The sequence below is a fragment of the Chiloscyllium plagiosum genome, chromosome 27 (assembly GCF_004010195.1).
Source record: "Chiloscyllium plagiosum isolate BGI_BamShark_2017 chromosome 27, ASM401019v2, whole genome shotgun sequence".
In the NCBI taxonomy this organism is placed as follows: domain Eukaryota; kingdom Metazoa; phylum Chordata; class Chondrichthyes; order Orectolobiformes; family Hemiscylliidae; genus Chiloscyllium; species Chiloscyllium plagiosum.
Genome location: NC_057736.1, coordinates 51,445,146 through 51,465,844, shown reverse-complemented (window position 1 = coordinate 51,465,844; position 20,699 = coordinate 51,445,146). Strand labels below are relative to the sequence as shown.

Genomic DNA, 20,699 nt, shown 5'->3' with positions numbered 1-20,699 from the left:
CTACAATGACAGTCTGGGCTTTAATGATGGCTTTTTATTGCCCATTGTCAACAGAGTCACCTGAGGTTGAGTAGAAACAGTGCAATCATTGAAATCTGACAAGTGCCTTTGCTGGTTTTAGGAGGTGTATGTAATGCATATCTCCATTTCACTGGAGAGCCATTGTTTAATCAGATATAAAAAAAACAAGCTCTGCATAATTGGCAAAACTTATTTATTTGTCGTTTTTTTTGGCCATTTAGAGAGACAGGAGTGTCTGAAATTCAACTGCTTTTAATGTATGAAAACATGGAATTGTACAGAAGAGACCATTCAGTCCATCACTTCTCTGTGGCCTCTTTGAAAGAGCTATCTAATAAATTTCACACCCCAGTTCTCTCCCAATGAACTTGGATGCTTTTTGTTTCAAGTATTGTTTCGATTCTCTTTTGAAAGCTATTATTGAATATGCTTTCAGTGCCATTTCAGATCATGAGTAATTGCATGCAATCATTTCCCATCTCCTTTTTGGTGCATTTGCCATCATCTTGCTGGCAACCCCTCTTGCCACAGCAAACAGTTTCTTTTTATCTGCTCAGTTAAAACCCTTCATGATTTTTTAACACTGATCTAAGGAGAATACTTCTAGTTTCCCCATTGTTTGCACAGATCTGAGATCCCTCAACTCTGACATAATTCTAGTAAATCCTGACTATACCTTTATCACTGCCTTGACATCCTTCATATAGTATCATACCTACAACTGCATACAATTCTGCAGATGAAAACAATTCCATGTTTTATAAATGTTTGACCCAACCTCCTTGGTTTAGTACTCTGTAAATATGATACAACTTTAGAATACTGTATACAACTATAAGATTTCTTAAAGAAGAAAGTGAAAAGTATAAAATTGTTTAAAGAAATAAAAATGATTTTCATTGTCTAATAATGTATTAACAGATACATGGCAAAGACTGTAAAAATGATTAACTGCCTACGATAAAATTAGTTGAGATTGATCAATGAGGCATTTTAGTTGGAACCCATTACCGTGTATACCTTTGGATAAGGTGTAGTCCTCATTCCCAGATAGAACTTTGTGGCATTGTTGCTCATACCTATTCATAATCTATAAGGGAGCTCAATACAAAGGATCTGAACAAAACAGTCAGCCTTGGAATGAAGCTCATAACCCATCCATACAAATGTTGTATTGCTCTATCAGAAGAAGTCAGAATAGAAGGAATCTGGTCTTTTAAATGTGTTGACACACCTATTAATTTTGTCTTTTTATTCTCCTCACAGTCGGTTTTAGGAGCTCTTGTCATCATAAATTTGAAAGGAATGTTAATGCAATTCAGAGAAATTGGGATTCTGTGGAAGAAAGACAAGTTTGACTGTGTAAGTGCAAATGAGACGCAGCGTCAGCTGCTGCATTATGTAAGTGACTTCATCAGCTACCATTTTTGAGAAGCAGATTCCCAGATGTGGAGCTCAGAGAGAAAGTAGAGGAGATGACATCACAAAGAATAGGCAGAAGAAACACAATCAGCCCCGCATATGTTTCCCATTCAATCAAAGTCAGTAACAGGCAGTGAGAAAAGATGTACGCAAAAACTTTCTGGGATTCTGCCTGCCATTCAGGGCCTTTCTGAACATCTCTCTCTTTCTCACTGATTACCAGAACTATTGTGCTGTAATGAATTTTATAGAAATACTGGCACTTGGTTGGTGACCTTTTTATAACAACTGAGGAAATAGGACTTCCTGTTTCTTCCATGAATAAGTTATGAAACAGGAACTAACTTACAGTCGTCAACATTTGACCATTTTCTCTTTTTGTTCAACTATTTGTTCTCTCTGTTTCTGTTTCACTCTCCCCTTTTCTATGATTCTCTATTGCCCTGTTTTGATTTGACTTCATATCTCTGTTTTTCTGTTCTCTCTGTTTATCTTTCTTTCTTTCCCTTTCCTTCACCGTCTTTCCATTCCCTTTCCTCTTGCCAACCAGCACAATAATTTTGCTTTTAATGAGCACCTCCTCAGTCCAATAAGAGACACTCTTAACACTCTTCCTTCACCCAGTTATAAATATTTTGTGTGTTTTCTCTGAATGTAACAGTATGAAAATCCAGGTGACTTTACATTAGATTTTAAGTACTTCAATATTCTCAGTATCTCAAAAGAGTAAGCCTCTTCCTTTAAACAAACTCCCTTTCAAATATCAAATTCAATTTTTAAAAAGAAACTAAGCCAGTATCACTATTTTCTGAGTTGTTTCATCTACTTAGGTGACTTGATTGTCCCTCAGTGTTACTGCCTGCACTGTCACTCAGTGTTACTGTGACACTGTCTGGCAGTGTTACTCCCACATTACACCTCAGTATCAGTTTGTTAACAGGTTTTGAAGAAGGCTGAATCTATAATATTGACGCAAGTCTTCATTTCTTTCAGCTGGTTTGGATAATGGCTTTCATTGCTGCTGTTCTTCTTGGGCTTGACATTGGTCTTGGGGCTGGTGTAGGATTCGAACTGCTGACTGTTGTGTTCAGAACACAGTTGTGAGTATATTCCGACCTATGAGCTGCTGTTTAGAGTTGTGGACTCATGAATATTTTCATTGTTTTCTCTCTGAAATCTTTCCATCATTCCCAAAGTATGCTTCCAGAATTGGACACAATCTCCAGTTAAAGGTGAATTGTTATTACAAAGGTTACTCATAACTGCTTTGGTTTTGAACTCTGTTCATGGATCTTGAAACACTGGAATCCAGTTTAAACATTTGAAGTTTTCCACCTTGAATGGTTTGTGCACATTTATCTTCAGGCCCCTCTGCTCCTTTTGAATTGCATTTTAAAATTTTATTCTGTTGTTGCACATTTTTCGCATCAGTTCACACTTCTCTGCATGAAATTTCATCTGCCACATATCCATCAGTTTCACCTCTTGAAATCTCTCACTGTCCTCCCCATACTTAACAAATTTTTCAACATTCCTGCCATATACAAATTTTGAAATTGCGTCATGTATACCCAAATGGTATATCATTCATGCACATCAAGAAAAACATTGGTCATAGTATTGGTATCTGCAAAAATTGCATTGTACAATGTCCTGTAACTGAATTACAACTGCTAATTACTTGTCTCTCTTTCCTACCTTTTTTGCCCATGTGCTTTGACTTTTCTACAAGTCAATTATGTGGCTTTTTATCAAAGACCTCTGGAAGTCCATCTAAACCACATCAATTGTCGTCATCAACCATCTCTGTTACCTCATCAAAAACTCAATCAAAATTAATCACTACCTTTAACAAACCTATGGCTTGCCTTTAATACTCCAAGATATTCCAAGTGACTTCTACTTGTGCTTCAGATTACTGCTTTGAAGATTGAGATTAAGCTTTAAGGTCTGTAGATGCTATGGATCCCTACACTCTATTCCTGGTGATTTACCAACTTTCAACAAAACAGCAAGTAAATTGTTACACTGGCACACCCCCTTCCATTACAGCAAGTACATTGTGTGATGGTACCTGGTTTCAGCTTTCGGACATATTGCATAAAGCCCAATTTGTTGCATTGTTGCAAATTGCATTTTCCATAAATCCCTCTCTATCGCCTTGAACAAAGACTCTTCTCTTTCCATACTTCAGTTTTAATGGACTGTAAGAAATCCAAAACGCCAAGCACAATCCAATCGCAGAAATGTACGTCACTGATAAGTGAATTGATGCTTTCTCTGTGCTTTTACTTCATTTTATTTCATTTTACGCTTTGATTATATTGTATCAAATACACATTGAAAGCTCTGATAATGGTGTCATAAGTGGAGGTTTTTCTATTTACATGTACTTTGCTAAAACATCATCTGCAATGCTGATTGCACAGAGAAGGGTACTGACCTGGTTTGAATTGGCTGTTCATTCTGAAGCATTCCTGTGTCCAGTGAATCATCTATGCCAGTTTGGCCATATTTCAACTTGTCATGGACTTTTCTCATCTATGGTGCTGTTAGGCCTGTTCCATGACTTCCCCCTTATTAGAGATTGCTTCCTGCATTTTCTATTTTGTCAGTCACCATGTGGATTGGTTTGTTCCTTTTGTGACTCTCCCCTGCTTTGTCCTGTTGCTAGGTTACTCACTCACTGCCGCTATCTTTTTTTTGGTGGGTCTTAGAACACCATTCAACATGATCATGACTGATCCTCTGTCTCAACACAATACTCCTGGTCTCTCCCATTCCCCTTGTTACCTTTAGGTTTTAGAAATGTATTTCTTTCTTAAACACATTCAGTGACTTCATATTCTCCTGCAGTAGAGAATCCCACAGATTCACTACTCTTTGAAGAAATTTCTCACCTTATTTCAAAATTGCCTACTCCATATCCTGGACAAGGAAAACGAGGGATGGGCAGTAAATGCTGGCCCAGGCAGCATTACCCAAATCCCACAAATGAATTTTAAAAAAGCAGGAATATTTGGATTTGGAGAAGATGACCTGAGGCCTATGTTAATACTGTCTTGGTCACTGTTAATGAGGCTTAAATCATTGGTTTATTGCAATAACTTTAATATGGGGGTTGGAAGTTCATTTCAGACTCAAATGTGACACCAAGATTGCAAACAATCTGCTTTAACCTTCTGGGGCAGAATGTGGATGATATATAGGAGGGGACCTCACGTAGATCCTTGCAGGACCCTATAGGTGACCCTACATGAGCAGGGAGAGAAATCACTGTAAGTGATTCTCTGGCTATGATTGGATAGATAAGAATTGAAACAACAACAGTGGTCCTGGGCAGCTGGACAACAGTGGAGAAAGGTTAGAGAAGAATGATGTAGTCACTCTGTCCAAAGCTGCTGACACATTGAGGAGGATGGTGGACTACTCTGTAAAGGATTGAAGATGTATTGGGAGGATGAGGAAGTGTCATTTGAGGGATTGAGTGCCAGAGCCGTGATGTCATGCTGCAACTGTACAAAATGCTAGTGTGGCCGCACTTGGAACATTGTGTACAATTCTTGTCGCCCCATCACAGGAAAGATGTGGAAGCATTGGAAAAGGTGCAGGGGAGATCTACCAGGATGTTGCCTGGTCGAGGGAAGGTCTTATGAGGAAAGGCTGAGGGACTTGAGTCTGTTCTCATTGGAGAGAAGAAGGCTAAGAGGAGATTTAATAGAGACATACAAGATTATCAGATTGGTTAGATAGGGTGGACAGTGAGAGTCCTTTTCCGAGGATAATGATGTCAGCTTGTACAAGGGGGCATAGCTACAAATTGAGGGGTGATAGATTTAATACAGATGTCAGAGGAAGGTTCTTTACTCAGAGAGTAGTAAGGGCATGGAATGCCCTGCCTGCCAGTGTAGTTAGCTCAGCCACATTAGGGGCATTTAAACAGTCCTTGGATAAGCATATGGGTGGCACGGTGGCACAGCAGTTAGCACTGCTGGCTCACAGCGCCAGAGACCAAGGTTCAATTCCGCCTCAGGCAACTGTCTGTGTGGAATTTGCACATTCTCCCCATGTCTGCATGGGTTTCCTCTGGGGGCTTTGGTTTCCTCCCGCAGTCCAAAAATGTGCAGGTTAGGTGAATTGACCATGCTAAATTGCCCGTAGTGTTAGGGGCAGGGGTAAATGTAGGGGAATGGATCTGGGTGGGTTGCTCTTCGGAGGGTCGGTGCGGACTTGTTGGGCCGAAGGTCCCGTTTCCACACTGTAAGTAATCTAATGATGATGGAATAGTGTAGGGGATGGGCTTAGATTAGTTCACAGATCGTTACAACATTGAGCGCTAAAGGGCCTGTTCTGCACTGTATTGTTCTATGTTCTATGTTATTTTTATCGCAGTGGTTAGGAAAAAGATGGAAGCATATGTCAGGTATAGACAAGATAGATTGAGTGAATCCTTAGAAGAGTATAAAGGAAGTAGGAGTATACTTAAGAGGGAAATCAGGAGGGCAAAAAGGGGACATGAGATAGCTTTGGTAAATAGGATTAAGGAGAATCCAAAGGGTTATTACAAATACATTAAGGACGAAAGGGTAACTAGGGAGTGAGTAGGGCCACACAAAGATCAGCAAGGCAGCCTTTGTGTAGAGCTGCAGATGATGGAGGAATACTAAACGAGTATTTTGCATCAATGTTTACTGTGGATAAGGACATAGAAGATATAGAATTTAAGGAAATCGATGGTGACATCTTGAAAAATGCCCATATCACAGAGGAGTAAGTGCTGGATGTCTTGAAATGCACAAAAGTGGATAAATCCCCAAGGCCTGATTGGGTGTACCCTAGAACTCTGTGGAAAGCTAGGGAAGTGATCACTGGGCCCTTTGCTGAGATATTTGTATCATCGATAGTCACAGATGAGATGCCAGGAGACTGGAGGTTGGTTAACGTAGTGCCACTGTTTAAGAAACATGGTAAGGATGAGCCAGGTAACTATGGACAGGTGAGCCTGACGTCAGTGGTGGGCAAGTTGTTAGAGGGGATCCTGAGGGACAAGTATTTGGAAAGGCAAGGACTGATTAGGGATTGTTGAAAGTGAGTACTGCTGGAGATCAGAGTCAAGATTAGAGTGGTGCTGGAAAAGCACAGCAGGTCAGGCAGCATCCAAGGAGCAGGAAAATCGACGTTTTGGGCAAAGGTCCTTCATCAGGAATGAAGCTGGGAGTCTCAGGGGTGGAGAGATAAATGGGATGGCGGGTGGGGCTGGGGGGAAGGTAGCTGAGATTGCCATAGGTGGATGGAGGTGGGGGTGAAGGTGATAAGTCAGAGGGGAGGATGGAGCAGATAGGTGGGAAGAAAGATTAACTGATTAGGGAAATCATGTTTCATGAACTTGATTGAAATTTTTTGAAGAAGTTACCAAGAGGATTGATGAGGGCAGAGCAGTAGACGTGATCTATATGGACTTCAGTAAGGCGTTTGACAAAGTTCCCCATGGGAGACTGGTTGGCAAGGTTAGATCTCATGGAATACAGGGAGAACCAGCCATTTGGATACAGAACTAGCTCGAAGGGTATTGGTGGAGGGTTGTTTTTCAGACTGGAGGCCTGTGACCAGTGGATTGTTGCTGCATCCGCTACTTTTCATCAATTATATAAATGATTTGGATGTGAACACAGGAGGTATAGTTAGTAAGTTTGCAGATGACACCAAAATTGGAGGTGCAGTGGACAGCGAAGAAGGTTACCTCAGATTACAACGGGATCTTGAATAGATTGGCCAATGGCCTGAGAAGTGGCTGATGGATAATTTAGATAATTTAGATAAATTTAGATAAATGCGAGGTGTTGCATTTTGGGAAAGCAAATCTTAACAGGACTTATTCACTTGATGGTAAGGTCTTAGGGAGTGTTGCTAAACAAAGAGACCTTGGAGTGCAGGTTCATAGCTCCTTGAAAGTAGAGTCGCAGGTAGATAGGATAGTGAAGAAGGCATTTGGTGTGCTTTCCTTTATTGGTCAGATTATTGAGTATAGGAGTTAGGAGGTCATATTGTGGCTCTACAGGACATTGGTTAGGCCACTTTTGGAATATTGTATGCAATTCTGGTCTCCTTTCTATTGGAAGGATGTTGTGAAATGTGAAAGTATTCAGAAAAGATTTTCAAGGATGTTGCCAGGGTTGGTGGATTTGAGCTAGAGGGAGAGGTTGAATAGGCTGGGGCTGTTTTCCCTGGGGCGTCAGAGGCTGATAGAGACCTTATAGAGGTTTATAAAATTATGAGGGGCATGGATAGGATAAATAGACAAAGTCTTTTCCCTGTGGTTGGGGAGTCCAGAACTAATCCCAAATGAGATTAGATTAATTTAGGATACCTGGTCAGCATGGACAAGTTGAACTGAAGGATTTGTTTCAATGCTGTACAGCTCTATGACTCTAAGTTTACTTCTGCTGGACCAAAAGGAAGGAAGATGAGAGCGATAAAAGGAATTGGCCAGGGTGAGAGGGAGTAATGGTTGTAGTGAGAACAAAGGTATCAATTGTGGAGGTCAGCATGGGATTCAGCAAATCAAAAGTTGTGTAAAAATATTAAAACTGCAATTTCGACATTCCAGCTGGCTAGCCTTCAATGTTCATTTGTTATAAGTTGATTGGGTAAAATTTTACCCATGGATGGATACAAAGGGAAATAAGCTTGTGACGTGCGTAGAGTAACACATTGAAGGTGACTGGAGATGGCCATAATTGTGATTTGAATAGTAAGATCATGTGAGATGGCAAATCAAGGATATGGCCATGATTATGGAGAGTTTACTTAAAGAGAGAGATTTTGGCAGGATAAACAAGTAATGAATTGAGAAGCAAGAAATCATAATGTGTTGAGATGAAGATTGAATGTTAAAATAAAGACACTGAGCATTTCCCTTGTAGTTTATTCAAGGAATGCAGTATTACATTATAACTATGAAAACTATTATCTCCAGATTTCTAACAATCCTCTTTTACATTGAGTAAATAAGAAAGAGGGGGAAGGGGCAGGAAATGTGAGGAAATGCGAGTAAAAGTATTTCAAGCAGTAGTTGGTGGAAATCTGGAACTCACTGCCTGTAAAAGTAGAAATACTTATAACATTTAAGAACCATTTACATGTGCACTCGCAGTGTCAAAGCATGCAAGGCTAGAGGCCAACTGCTGGAAAATAGGATTAGAATCATTAGATGCTTGTTTTAGACTGATACAGATTTGATGGGTTAAAGGGCCTTTCTCTTTCGAGTGCTGTTGACCTCTATGATCAATGACTCTATGGAGTTTCCTGCTTTGCCTGGAGGGGAGGTCAGAGTGATCTACTCACAAGCGAGGGCATGGTTCCATTCAGAACCATCACAGATCTGTAGTCAGACACATTCAGTTGAGGTGACAACCTGAATGGATTGACTTTGAAGTGAAATAGATGACAGTTCAGAGAGTTTTCCAACAACACAATTCCTAAAACTCATTTAGTGTCAGGAACAGATATACATCTGAGTTCTGAAAATGGTGTTAAGGAAGATAACATGACAAAGTATTGAATGAATTGAATTGAATTGCATTGAATTGAATTTATTGTCAAAGGTACCGAGGCACAGTGAAAAGCTTTGTCTTGCAAGCAATACAGACAGATCACAGAGTTAAATAGCATAGATAAGTAAATAAAGAGCAGCAAAAACAAAAGCACAAGTACAGGCAAATGTCAACAGTTTGTGAGTCCATTCAATATCCTTAACAACAGTGGAGTAGAAACTGTTTTGAAACCGGCTGGTGCGTGTGTTCAAGCTCTGTACCTTCTCCTCGATGGTTGAGGTTGTAGAAAAACATTGACAGGGTGGGATGGATCTTTGAGAGTGCTGGCGGCCTTTCATTGACAGTGGGCCTGGTAGATGGAGTCTATAGATGGGAGGTTGACCTTTGTGATCGTCTGAGCCGAGTTCACCACTCTCCATAACGTCTCTGATCTTGAATTTTACAGTTGCCATACCAGGTAGTGATACATCCAGACATAATGCTCTCAATGGTGCACCTATAAAAGTTGGTAAGGGTATTCACCGTCATGCCAAATTTCCTCAGCTGCCTGAGGAAGAAGAGACGTTGTTGGGTCTTTGTAACCAGTGCGTCCACATGAAGAGTCCAAGAAAGCTTATTGTGGATGACCACTCCCAGGAGCTTGACACTCTGCACTCATTCCACCTCAGTACTGTTAATGTGTAAGGGGGTATGAGTAACATCAATCATGAGTTCCTTGAAAGTCAATCATGAGTTCCTTGGTTTTGCTGGCATTGAGAGCTAGATTGTTCTCAGTGCACCATTTTTTCAGGTCTTCCACCTCCCGTCTGTAATCTGTTTCGTCACCATCTGAGGTTCGACTGCCTATGGTGGTGTCATCAGTTAATTTGTAAATGGCATTAGTCTGGTATTTGGGATGCAATCATGGGTATACAGTGAGTACAGTAGGGGCTGAGTACACACCCCTGGGGGCTCCAGTGTTAAATGTTAGTGAGGGTGAAATATTGTCCCCAAACTTCACTGATTGTGGCCTGTGAGTCAGGAAACTGAGGATCCAGTTGCAGAGAGTGGGACTTACTCCACGATCACTAAGTTTAGTAATCAGTCTTGAGGGGATAATAGTGTTGAAGGCTGAACTGTAGTCAATGAGTAGGATTCTTATGTAGCTGTTCTTGGTGTCAAGATGTTCTCGGGAGGAGTGAAGGGCAAGTGATATGGCATCTGACGTGGATCTGTTGGCTTGATAGGCAAATTGGAGTGGGTCAAGAGTAGTAGGGAGGCTGGAGTTGATTATTGCTATGACCAGCCTTTCAAAGCACTGCATGACCACTGAAGTTAGGGCCACTTGGCGATAGTCATAGAGACATGCTGCATGAGCCTTCTTAGGCACAGGGATGATGTTGGCCCTCTTGAAACAGGCAGGGACAGTGGCCTGCTGCAGGGAGAGATTGAAGATGTCCGAGAAGACCTCTGCCAGTTGACCTGCGCATGCTCTGAGTGCACGGCCTAGTACTCCGTCTGGTCCCATCACTTTCCTTAGATTCACACCAAGGAAAACTGATCTGACCTCTGATGCAGTGACGGTTGGGATAGGTTCATCAGGACTTGTCAGAATACGTGTTACCTCTCCGTCAAAAGTCTGCTCAAAGCAAACATAGGCAATGTTGAGATGATCGGGGAGGGATATCGTCTGCTATCTTGCACTGTCTCCTTTTAGAACCTGTGATGTCATTCAGTCCCTGCCATAGTCACCAGGTGTCTGTCTGGGTCTCTAGTTTGGATCAGTATTAGTCCTTGGCTATCTGAATGGCTCTGTGAAGGTCATACTTGGATTCTTTATATTTGAATGGTTCTCCTGATCTGAAGGCCTCACACCTGGTTTTAAGTAGGTTCTGTATGTCTTGATTCATCCAGGGTTTCCTGTTGGGGAACACTCAGATTGACTCCCTTGGTATGCAGTCCTCCACACACTTGCTGATGAAGTCTGTGACGGTGGTGGTGTACTCATCCCCATACCTGCGAACTGTTTGAACACGGCCCAATCAACCGATTCCAGACAGCACCGTAGTTGATCCTCTGCCTCCTCCGACCAGCACCACACCTGTATCTGCGAAGGGGTCTCCTGCTTGAGCTTTTGCCTGTAAGTCAGGAGTGCAAGATAGTTTCATAGTAATAGAAGTGAGAGTGGGCCTTTGGCCCATTGAACCTGCTCTTCCATTCATTAAGATCATGGCTGACCATTGTCTAAGCTCCTCCTACCTGTGTTATCCCCATAGCCCTTAATTCCCCTACCAAGCAAAAACCCATCCAACTGTGTCTTGAATATATTTAATGAAACTGCCTCTACAGCTTCCTGTATGAAGACTGCAGATGCTGGAGATCATGTTCGAAAAGTATGGCGCTGGAAAAGCACAGCAGGTCAGGCAGTGTTCAAGGAGCAGGAGAGTCGATGTTTTGGGCATAAGTCCTTCTTCAGGAATGTGCGGGTGGGGGTGGGGGGAAAGTAGCTAGGCAGACGATAGGTAGATGCAGGTGGGGGGTGATTGTGATAGGTCGGTGGAGAGGGTGGAGCGGATAGACAGGAAGGAAGATGGACAGGTAGGACAGGTCAAGAGGGTGGTACTGAGTTGGAAGGTTGGATCTGGGATAAATTGGGGGGAAGGGAGATTAGGAAACTAGTGAAGTCAATGTTGATTCAGTGCGGTTGTTGAGGCGTTCTTCTTCCAGTCGTCGGGTGGCTTGGATTTGGCGTTGGAAGAAGTCCAGGATTTTCATATCCTTGGCAGAGTGGAAGGTGGAGTTGAAGTGCTTGGCCACAGAGCGGTGGAGATTTTTGGTGCGTGTGTCCCAGAGATGTTCCCTGAAACGTTCTGTGAGTTGCCGGCCTGTCTTCCCAATGTAGAGGAGACCACATTGAGAGCAACGGACACTGATGAGATGATAGGATGTGCATGAAAATCTCTGCTGGATATGGAAGAATCCTTTGGTGCTCTGGATAGAGGTGCGGGAGGAGATATTGGCTCAGGTTTGCAGAGGCAAAGAATGGTGCCGGAAGTGAAGGATGGGTTGGTAGGGGGTGTGGAACTAATGAGCGAGTCGGGGAAGGAATGGTCTCTGCGGAATGCTGATAGGGGTGGGGAGGGAAATATATCCCTAGTGGTGAGTTCTGATTGTAGGTGGCAAAAATGTCGGAGGTTAATGTGCTATATCTGGAGATTAGTGGGGTGGAAGGTGAGGACCAGGGAGTTCTTGTTGCGATTGGATGGGTAAGGTTCAAGGTTGGAGGTGCTGGAACTAAAGGACATGTGCTGGAGAGCATTGTTGACCATGTGGGAGGGGAAATTGCAGTCCTTGAAATAGGAGGCTATCTGGGATGTCCTGGAGTGGAATTGCTCCTCCTGGGAGTAGATACAGCAGAGATAGAGGAATTGGGAATAAGGGATTGTGTTTTTACAGGTGTTCTGTGGGAGTGGTTGGGTTTGAAGTAAATGTCCATGTTGATTGATTGTCGGAGATAGAGATAGAGGGGACCAGGAAAATTTGAGGTTAAGATGGAAGGTGTTTGTGAAGCTGATGAACTGTTTAACCTCCTTGTGGGAGCATGAAGTGGCACCGATATATTTATAGATTGTCAGCCTATATCTATTAGATTAGATTCCCTACAGTATGGAAGCAAGCCATTTGGCCCAACAAGTCCTCACCGACCCTCGGAAGAGAAACCCAGCCAGATCTATTCCCCCATTCCACATTTACTCCTGACTAATGCAAATGGGCAATATAACATGGCCAATTCACTTGAACTGTACATCTTTGGATTGTGGGAGGAAACCCATGGGGAAAACATACAAACTCCACACAGATAGTTGCCCCTGAGGTGGGAATCGAACTCCAGTCCCTGGCACTGTGAGGCAGCAGTGCTAGCCACTGAGCCACCATGCCGCCCTCCAAGTGAAAAGTCCCAGAGCTTAGTGATGTTTCACTTTTACCAGACCGGGCTGAGTCTGCAAATCACTGGTACATTTCAAAGTCACTGGGATAACTAATCTGACTATCAATACATATGTAAATACTGTGTACAATATCTTATTCCAAGATGGCTTTTAATTCTTTCTACTTGAGGAAATCAACTGGTGTGTTTGTGTAGTTGATGGTTTGATGTATTGATTAACATACTGATTAACATTTTGCTGCATTTGTAAAATGTTAAAGGATTGGTATACAATAATTAACATTTGCACCACACTGGTGTCAGGCAATAACCATCTGTAATGATAGTATCTCACCATTTCCGTGTAACTATCACGGAATCCTCCACTATCAACATCCTGTGGTTACCATTGACCATAAACTGACATGGGCCAGCCATATAAGTACAGTGACTACAAGAGCAGCTCAGAAACTATAATACTGCGGTGAGTAACTCACTTCCCAACTCTCCAAAGCTTGGCAACAGTCTACAAGGGCTCAAGTCAGGCGTGTAGTGGAATGCTCTCCACTTGCCTGATTGAGTGCAGTTCCACTAACACTCAACACTTCACCATGCAGTTGGCTTGATATGCACACATCCACCACCTTTACCATTCAGTTCCTTCACCAGATATGCATAGTGGCAAAAGTGTATACCTTCTGCAAGATGCACTGAAGCAACTCACCAGTGCTCCTCTGACATCATCTTCCAACGTGACCAAAAGGGACTTCAGTAAAGCTTTCGACAAGTTTCCTCATGACAGCAAGGTTAGATCACACGGAATAGAGGGAGAGCTAACTATCTAGATACAGAACTGGGCTCTCAGGTAGAATACAGAAGGCGGTGGTGGAGGGTTGCTTTTCAGACTGGAGACCTACGACCAGCAGTGTCCCACAAGGATCATTACTGGATCCGCTACTTTTTGTCATTTATATAAATGATTTAGATGTGAACATAGGAGGTATAGTTAGTAAGTTTGCAGATGAAACCAAAATTGGAGGTGTAGTGGACAGCGAAGAAAGTTACCTCAGAGTGCAAATGGGATCTTGATCAGATGGGCCAATGGGCTAAGGAAAGGCCAATGGAAATTAATTCAGATAAATGTGATGTGTTGCATTTTGGAAAGACAAATCAGGACAGCACTTATAAACTTAAAGGTAGGGTCCTGGGGAATATTGCTGAGCAGAGATCATGGAGTGTAGGTTCATAGTTCCTTGAATGTGGAGTCACAGGTAGATAAGATAGTGAAGAAAGCATTTGGTATGCTTGCCTTTATTGGCGAGTGCATTAAGCCTAGGAGTTGAGAGTCCAGCTGCAGCTGTACAGGATATTGATTAAGCCACTTTTGGAATACTGTGTGCAATTCTGGTCTCCCTGTGATAGGAAGGATGTTGTGAAACTTGAAAGGGCTCACATTGTATGGATGAATTTTAAATTTACAAAATTTACATGGATGTTGCCAGGATTGGAGGGTTTGAGCTATAGGGAGAGGCTGAATATGCTGGGGTTAGTTTCACTGGAGTGTTGGTGGCTGAAGGGTGACCTTATTGAGGTATTTAAAATCATGAGGGGCTTGGGCAGGGTAAGTATACAAGGTTGAAAAGTGTGTTGCTGGAAAAGCGCAGCAGGTCAGGCAGCATCCAAGGAGCAGGAGAATTGACGTTTCGGGCATAAGGAGGCCAAGGACCTGCATGTCCTTGGCGGAGTGAGAGTGGGAGTTAAAGTGTTCAGCCACGGGGCAGTTGGGTTGGTTGGTGCGAATGTCCCAGAGGTGTTCCCTGAAATGTTCCGCAAGTAGGCGGCGTGTCTCCCTTGGTCTCCTCCATCGCCAGACTATGGCAACACGACGCCTGGAGGAAGAGCGCCTCATCTTCCGCCTAGGAACCATCCAACCACAAGGGATGAATGCAGATTTCTCCAGCTTCCTCATTTCCCCTTCCCCCACCTTATCTCAGTCCCAACCCTTGGACTCAGCACCGACTTCTTGACTTGTAATGTTCTTCCCGATCTCTCCGCCCCCACCCCCTCTCCAGCCTATCACCCTCACCTTAATCTCCTTCCACCTATTGCATTCCCAATGCCCCTCCCCAAGTCCGTCCTCCCTACCTTTTATCTTAGCCTGCTTGGCACACCTTCCTCATTCCTGAAGACGGGCTTATGCCCGAAATGTCGATTCTCCTGCCCCTTGGATGCTGCCTGACCTGCTGTGCTTTTTCAGCAACACATTTTTCAGCTCTGATCTCCAGCATCTGCAGTCCTCACTTTCTCCTAAGTATCCAAGGTCTTTTCTCCAAGGTGGGGGAGTCCAAAACTAGACAGCATAGGCTTACGGTGAGAGAGGAAAGACTTAATAGGGACCTAAGGGGAAACGTTTCCATGCAGAGGATAGTGTGTGTATGGAATCAGCTGCCAGGGGAAGTGGTGGAGGCTGGTACAATTACAACATTTAAAAAACATCCGGATGGGTATATGAATAGGAAGAATGTTGGCAAATAGGACTAGATTTATTTAGGACATCTGTTTAGCTGAAGTTAGACCAAGGGTCTGTTTCCATGCTGTATATCTCTATGGCACTATAACATTGTCACCACACCATCTTTCCAGATGGACAAGTTCAGCGGATACATGGGAACACCACCACCTGCACGTTCTTCTCCAAACCACTCACCACCCTGACTTGGAAATATATTGCTGTTCCTTCAGTATTGCTGGGTCAAACTCCTGTAATTTCCTCCCTAAACCCACTGTGGGTCTACCTACTGCAGCAGTTCAAGAAGGCAGCTCACCATCACCTTCTCAAGGGGCAAATAGGGATGGATAATAACAGAGACACATTGTAGGGATGAATTTTAAAAATTGCAGCAAGTGATGTAAGTTAATTTGTGCTATGTAGTCTGTTTGTATAGTATTAATAAGCAGGCAATGTGTGTAAAGCGTTTGGTGTTTTGTCATTCACCAATAAAGAATCTTTATTTAAATTACCTACCACCACTGTAGCACTTGGATCAGTATCCAGAAACACAATGGTAAAAAGTAGTAATCAGTTCAAACAACTAACCAGTACATAGGAATCATCATTATCTGTTGTGTTGAGAATGATTCACCCTCATGGAAAGTTGGATGGACAGTAGTGAGGTATCAGTGGTATGGTGGGTTTGCAGATGTAGTCGAAATCTTGTAATGGCCTAGTTGCCTCTTCCCCAGTAAGCAGTCATGATGTTACTGGATTTTTAGCTTGAGCTGCTGCCCTCTCTTTCCTCGTCTCTTTTACTGTTCTCTCAATTGATACATTTGTTGATTGAAAGGCCCTGTTACCATTAGGTGGATCGCCGTCTTGATCATGACTGGGCTACTGCTTCTCGTGTGATGTTAACAGAGTTGAGCTTCTGGGAAGTTTCAAAATTGTTTTTTGAATGTTTCCCTCAGACTCCCACGTGATCAGATCCCCTGCATTGTCTTGTGCAGACTATCAGATTGAATAGTGTTGAGCTGAGCATTCTGATGACATGCTCTATCCATCACAACTGATGAGATTAACATAGTCACTAACTTTGGCCTCTGTGTCTAGGAAGACCATGATATTTGTTATTTAGCTTGCTTACTTAACTTGCATGATTAAGTACAATGCAGATTAACAAATTCTAGCACTTTGATATAACATAGTGTGCAGAAGAGTACTACACAACAGACTTTGAGTGTAATGTTGGGTCAAGAATCACGTGGAAATAAAAAAAAAGCAGATCAACCAATATATGGGAATGATCAGCACATTGTGTTTTATTTTCAGTCCACAATGTTCTGTATTGGCAAATATTAGTGGAACGGATATCTACAAGAACAGGAAAGACTACCTCAATGTAAGGAAATTATTTTATCATCATCCAATACCATTGGATTTCTTTAATAAATCTGTACATCTACCAATTTAACTTGTTCTCACCTCAGATTTATGAGCCTGAAGGAGTAAAGATCTTTCGATGCCCTTCACCAATTTTCTTTGCAAATGTCGACTTCCTTAGGAGCAAACTCATTGAGGCTGTAAGTTGCCATTTATCGTATAATTTGAAACATGATCTGGACTATTTCTCCTGGTTTTAACATTGCTCAGTTTGTTCAAAGCTATTTCATTAATTGCTTGATGTTGTATAATTAATTTTGATTTTCAGTAAAATTAAAATAGCCCAAGATGAAATATTTAAACTGTTTTCAATGGTCTGGAATAATCTGGAATACATTATGTTTTGATAAATTTCTGATGATTCTATTTGATTGACAGTGAGATTTCATCCAAGTAACTAAACTCCTGGAAACTCCTTTCTGCAGATTGGGTTTAATCCACTCCGAATTCTCCGGAAAAGGAATAAAGCTCTGAAGAAGATCAAAAAAATGTTGCGGAAAGGAGAGTTAGTCATCACTTCAGTAAGTTCTGTTTCTTGTAAAGTAGAAAAACCTGGAAATTACAGTGTCAAAATGTAAGATATACTCGGTGGATCTCATTACAAGTTGGACAAAGAGCGAAGAATTGGGATACTCTCAAAATGAATTGTGTCTGACTAATTTAATAGAGTTTTTAAAGTAAGTCTCAACAAGAGTGGGCGGCACAGTGGCACAGTGGTTAGCACTGCTGCCTCACAGCGCCTGAGACCCGGGTTCAATTCCCGCCTCAGGCGACTGACTGTGTGGAGTTAGCACGTTCTCCCCGTGTCTGCGTGGGTTTCCTCCGGGTGCTCCGGTTTCCTCCCACAGTCCAAAGATGTGCAGGGGCAGGTGAATTGGCCATGCTAAATTGCCCGTAGTGTTAGGTAGGGGTAAATGTAGGGGTATGGGTGGGTTTCGCTTCGGCGGGTCGGTGTGGACTTGTTGGGCCGAAGGGCCTGTTTCCACACTGTAATGTAATCTAATCTAATCTAAAGAGTGGATAGAGGAGAACCGTGACATGTGTTGTATTTGGCATTTCATAAGGTACATAACAAAAGGGTGTTCGCTAAGGCGCTGCATAAAAGACTCATCCATAAGATAAGAATGTATCGCGTTGTGGGGAATGTGCTAGCATAGATAACTGGTTAACCAATAGAAAGCAGAGAGTTGGAATAAATGGACGTTTCTCTGGTTGGAGATCAGTGGTGGGCAAGGTGCTGCAGGGTCGATGTTGGGCCTGAAACTTTCATGATATACATAAATGATTTGGAAGAAGACAAGTGTAACTCATCCAAGTTTGCTGATGATACTAAATTGAGTGGAAAAAGCAAACTGTGCAGAGGATGTGGAGGGTCTGCGGAGAGATTTAGATAGGTTAAGTGAGTGGGCAAGGGTCTGGCAGATGGAGTACAATGTTGGTAATTGGGAGGTTATCCACTTTGGAAGTAAAAATAATACATCAGAGTATTATTTAAATGGTGAAAGATTGCAGCATGCTGTAGTGCTGAAGGACCTAGGAGTGCTCTCATAAATCGCTACAAGTTGATTTGCAGGTGCAACAGATAATCAGGAAGGCAAATGGAATTTTGGTTTTCGTTGCTCGATGGATTGAATTTAAGAGCAGGGAGGTACTGCTGCAATTGTACAAGGTGTTGGTGAGGCTGCACCTGGAGTATTGTGCACAGTTCTGGTCTCCTTACTTGAGGAAGGACATACTGGCTTTAGAGGCAGTGCAGAGGAGGTTCACCAGGTTGATTCTGCAGATGAGGGGGTTATCCTCTGAGGAGAGGTTAAGCCACCTGGGACTGTACTCCTAGAATTTAGAAGAATGAGAGGGGATCTTATAGAAACATAAAATTATGAAAGGGGCAAGTTGTTTCCGCTGGTGGGTGAGACTAGGACTAGGGGACATGGCCTAAAGATTAGGGGGAGTAGATTTAGGACAGGGATGAGGAGGAACTGCTTTTCCCAGAGAATTGTGAATCTTTGAAATTCTCTGCCCAAGGAAGCATAGAGGCAGCTTCATTAAATATATTCAAGACACAGTTGGATGGGTTTTTGCTTGGTAAGGAAATTAAGGGCTATGGGTATAATGCAGGTAGGAGGAGCTGAGACGATCAGCCATGGTCTTAATGAATGTCGAAGCAGACTTGACTGGCCAAATGGCCTACTCCTATGAAACTAAAATGAAATACAATGAAACTAAAAAGTTGAGCCATAAGAGCCCATGCTCTTATGGCTCATATAGGTAGTATATTGGCATGGATAGAGAATTCGCTAATGGGCAGGCAACAGTGAGTGGGGATTAGAGGTTCAATTTCGGATTGACAATCTGTGACTAATAGGGTTCTGCAGGGATCAGTGTTTGGACTACCGCAGTTTACAATATATATTAATAACTTGGAGGAAGGAACGGAAGCCAAATTTGCAGACAACACAAAATAGATGGAAAGGCAAGCTGAGAGGGAAATACAGAGACATAGGTTAAGTCATGGGTAAAAAGTTGGCAAGTAGAATATCATATGGGAAAAGGTGAACTTGTTTATTTTGGAAGGAAGAACAAAAAGAAACAAATACTACTTAAATAGAAAAAACCTGCAACACAATGGGATTTGGCGATACTTGTATATATAACATAGCAAGCTAGCACACAGGTGCAGCAGGTAATCAGGAAGGCTAATGGATTATTTGCCCCTATTTCAAAGGGCTTGGAATATAAGGGTAGAGAGGTCTAACTGCAACTGTACCAAGTGCTGGTGAGGTCACATCCAGAGTACTGTGAGCAGTTTTGATCCCCCTATTTAAGGTAAGTTCTCATTTAATTGAAACATAGAACATAGAACATAGAACAATACAGCACAGAACAGGCCCTTCGGCCCACGATGTTGTGCCGAATTTTTACCCTAGATTCCATCAAACTGCTTACTTGTGACTCCTTAGAACATAGAACAATACAGCACAGTACAGGCCCTTCGGCCCACGATGTTGTGCCGAACTTCTAACCTAGATTAAGTACCCATCCATGTACCTATCCAAATGCCGCTTAAAGGTCGCCAATGATTCCGACTCTACCACTCCCACGGGCAGCGCATTCCATGCCCCCACCACTCTCTGGGTAAAGAACCCACCCCTGACATCTCCCCTATACCTTCCACCCTTCACCTTAAATTTATGTCCCCTTGTAACACTCTGTTGTACCCGGGGAAAAAGTTTCTGACTGTCTACTCTATCTATTCCTCTGATCATCTTATAAACCTCCATCAAGTCACCCCTCATCCTTCGCCGTTCCAACGAGAAAAGGCCGAGAACTCTCAACCTATCCTCGTACGACTTCCTCTCCATTCCAGGCAACATCCTGGTAAATCTTCTCTGCACCCTCTCCAAAGCATCCACTTCCTTTTGGTAATGTGGTGACCAGAACCATACGCAGTATTCCAAATGTGGCCGAACCAAAGTCTTACACAACTATAACATGACCTGCCAACCCTTGTACTCAATACCCCGTCTGGTAATGGAGAGCATGCTGGATGCCGTCTTAACCACTCTAATGATCTGCGTTGCCACCTTCAGGTTGTATGATGTTATTACTATAACTAAGACTTGGTTGAGGGAAGGGCATGATTGGCAACTAAATATCCCAGGATTTAGATGCTTTAGGAGGGATGGAGAGGGAGGAAAAAGGGGTGGAGGAGTTGCACTACTGGCCAGAGAGAATATACAGCTGTGCTAAAGAAGGGCTGGATGGAGGACTCAAGCAGTGAGGCAATACTGGCAGAGCTCAGAAATAGGAAGGTTGGGGCTGTACTACAGGCCTCCCAACAGTGAGTGTGAGATAGAGG

The 20,699-nt window shown here is 42.7% G+C and overlaps 1 protein-coding gene across 1 annotated transcript in view; it reads left to right on the top strand.

Moving 5' to 3' along the window:
- Positions 1-20,699, top strand: part of LOC122563779 (chloride anion exchanger-like) — a 77,340-nt gene that overhangs the window by 33,979 nt on the left and 22,662 nt on the right. Inside the window, exons 12-16 of the mRNA XM_043718003.1 lie at positions 1,288-1,383; positions 2,437-2,543; positions 16,730-16,799; positions 16,888-16,980; positions 17,266-17,361. Coding sequence (XP_043573938.1) covers positions 1,288-1,383; positions 2,437-2,543; positions 16,730-16,799; positions 16,888-16,980; positions 17,266-17,361 — 462 coding nt within the window. The remainder of the gene's footprint in view (positions 1-1,287; positions 1,384-2,436; positions 2,544-16,729; positions 16,800-16,887; positions 16,981-17,265; positions 17,362-20,699) is intronic.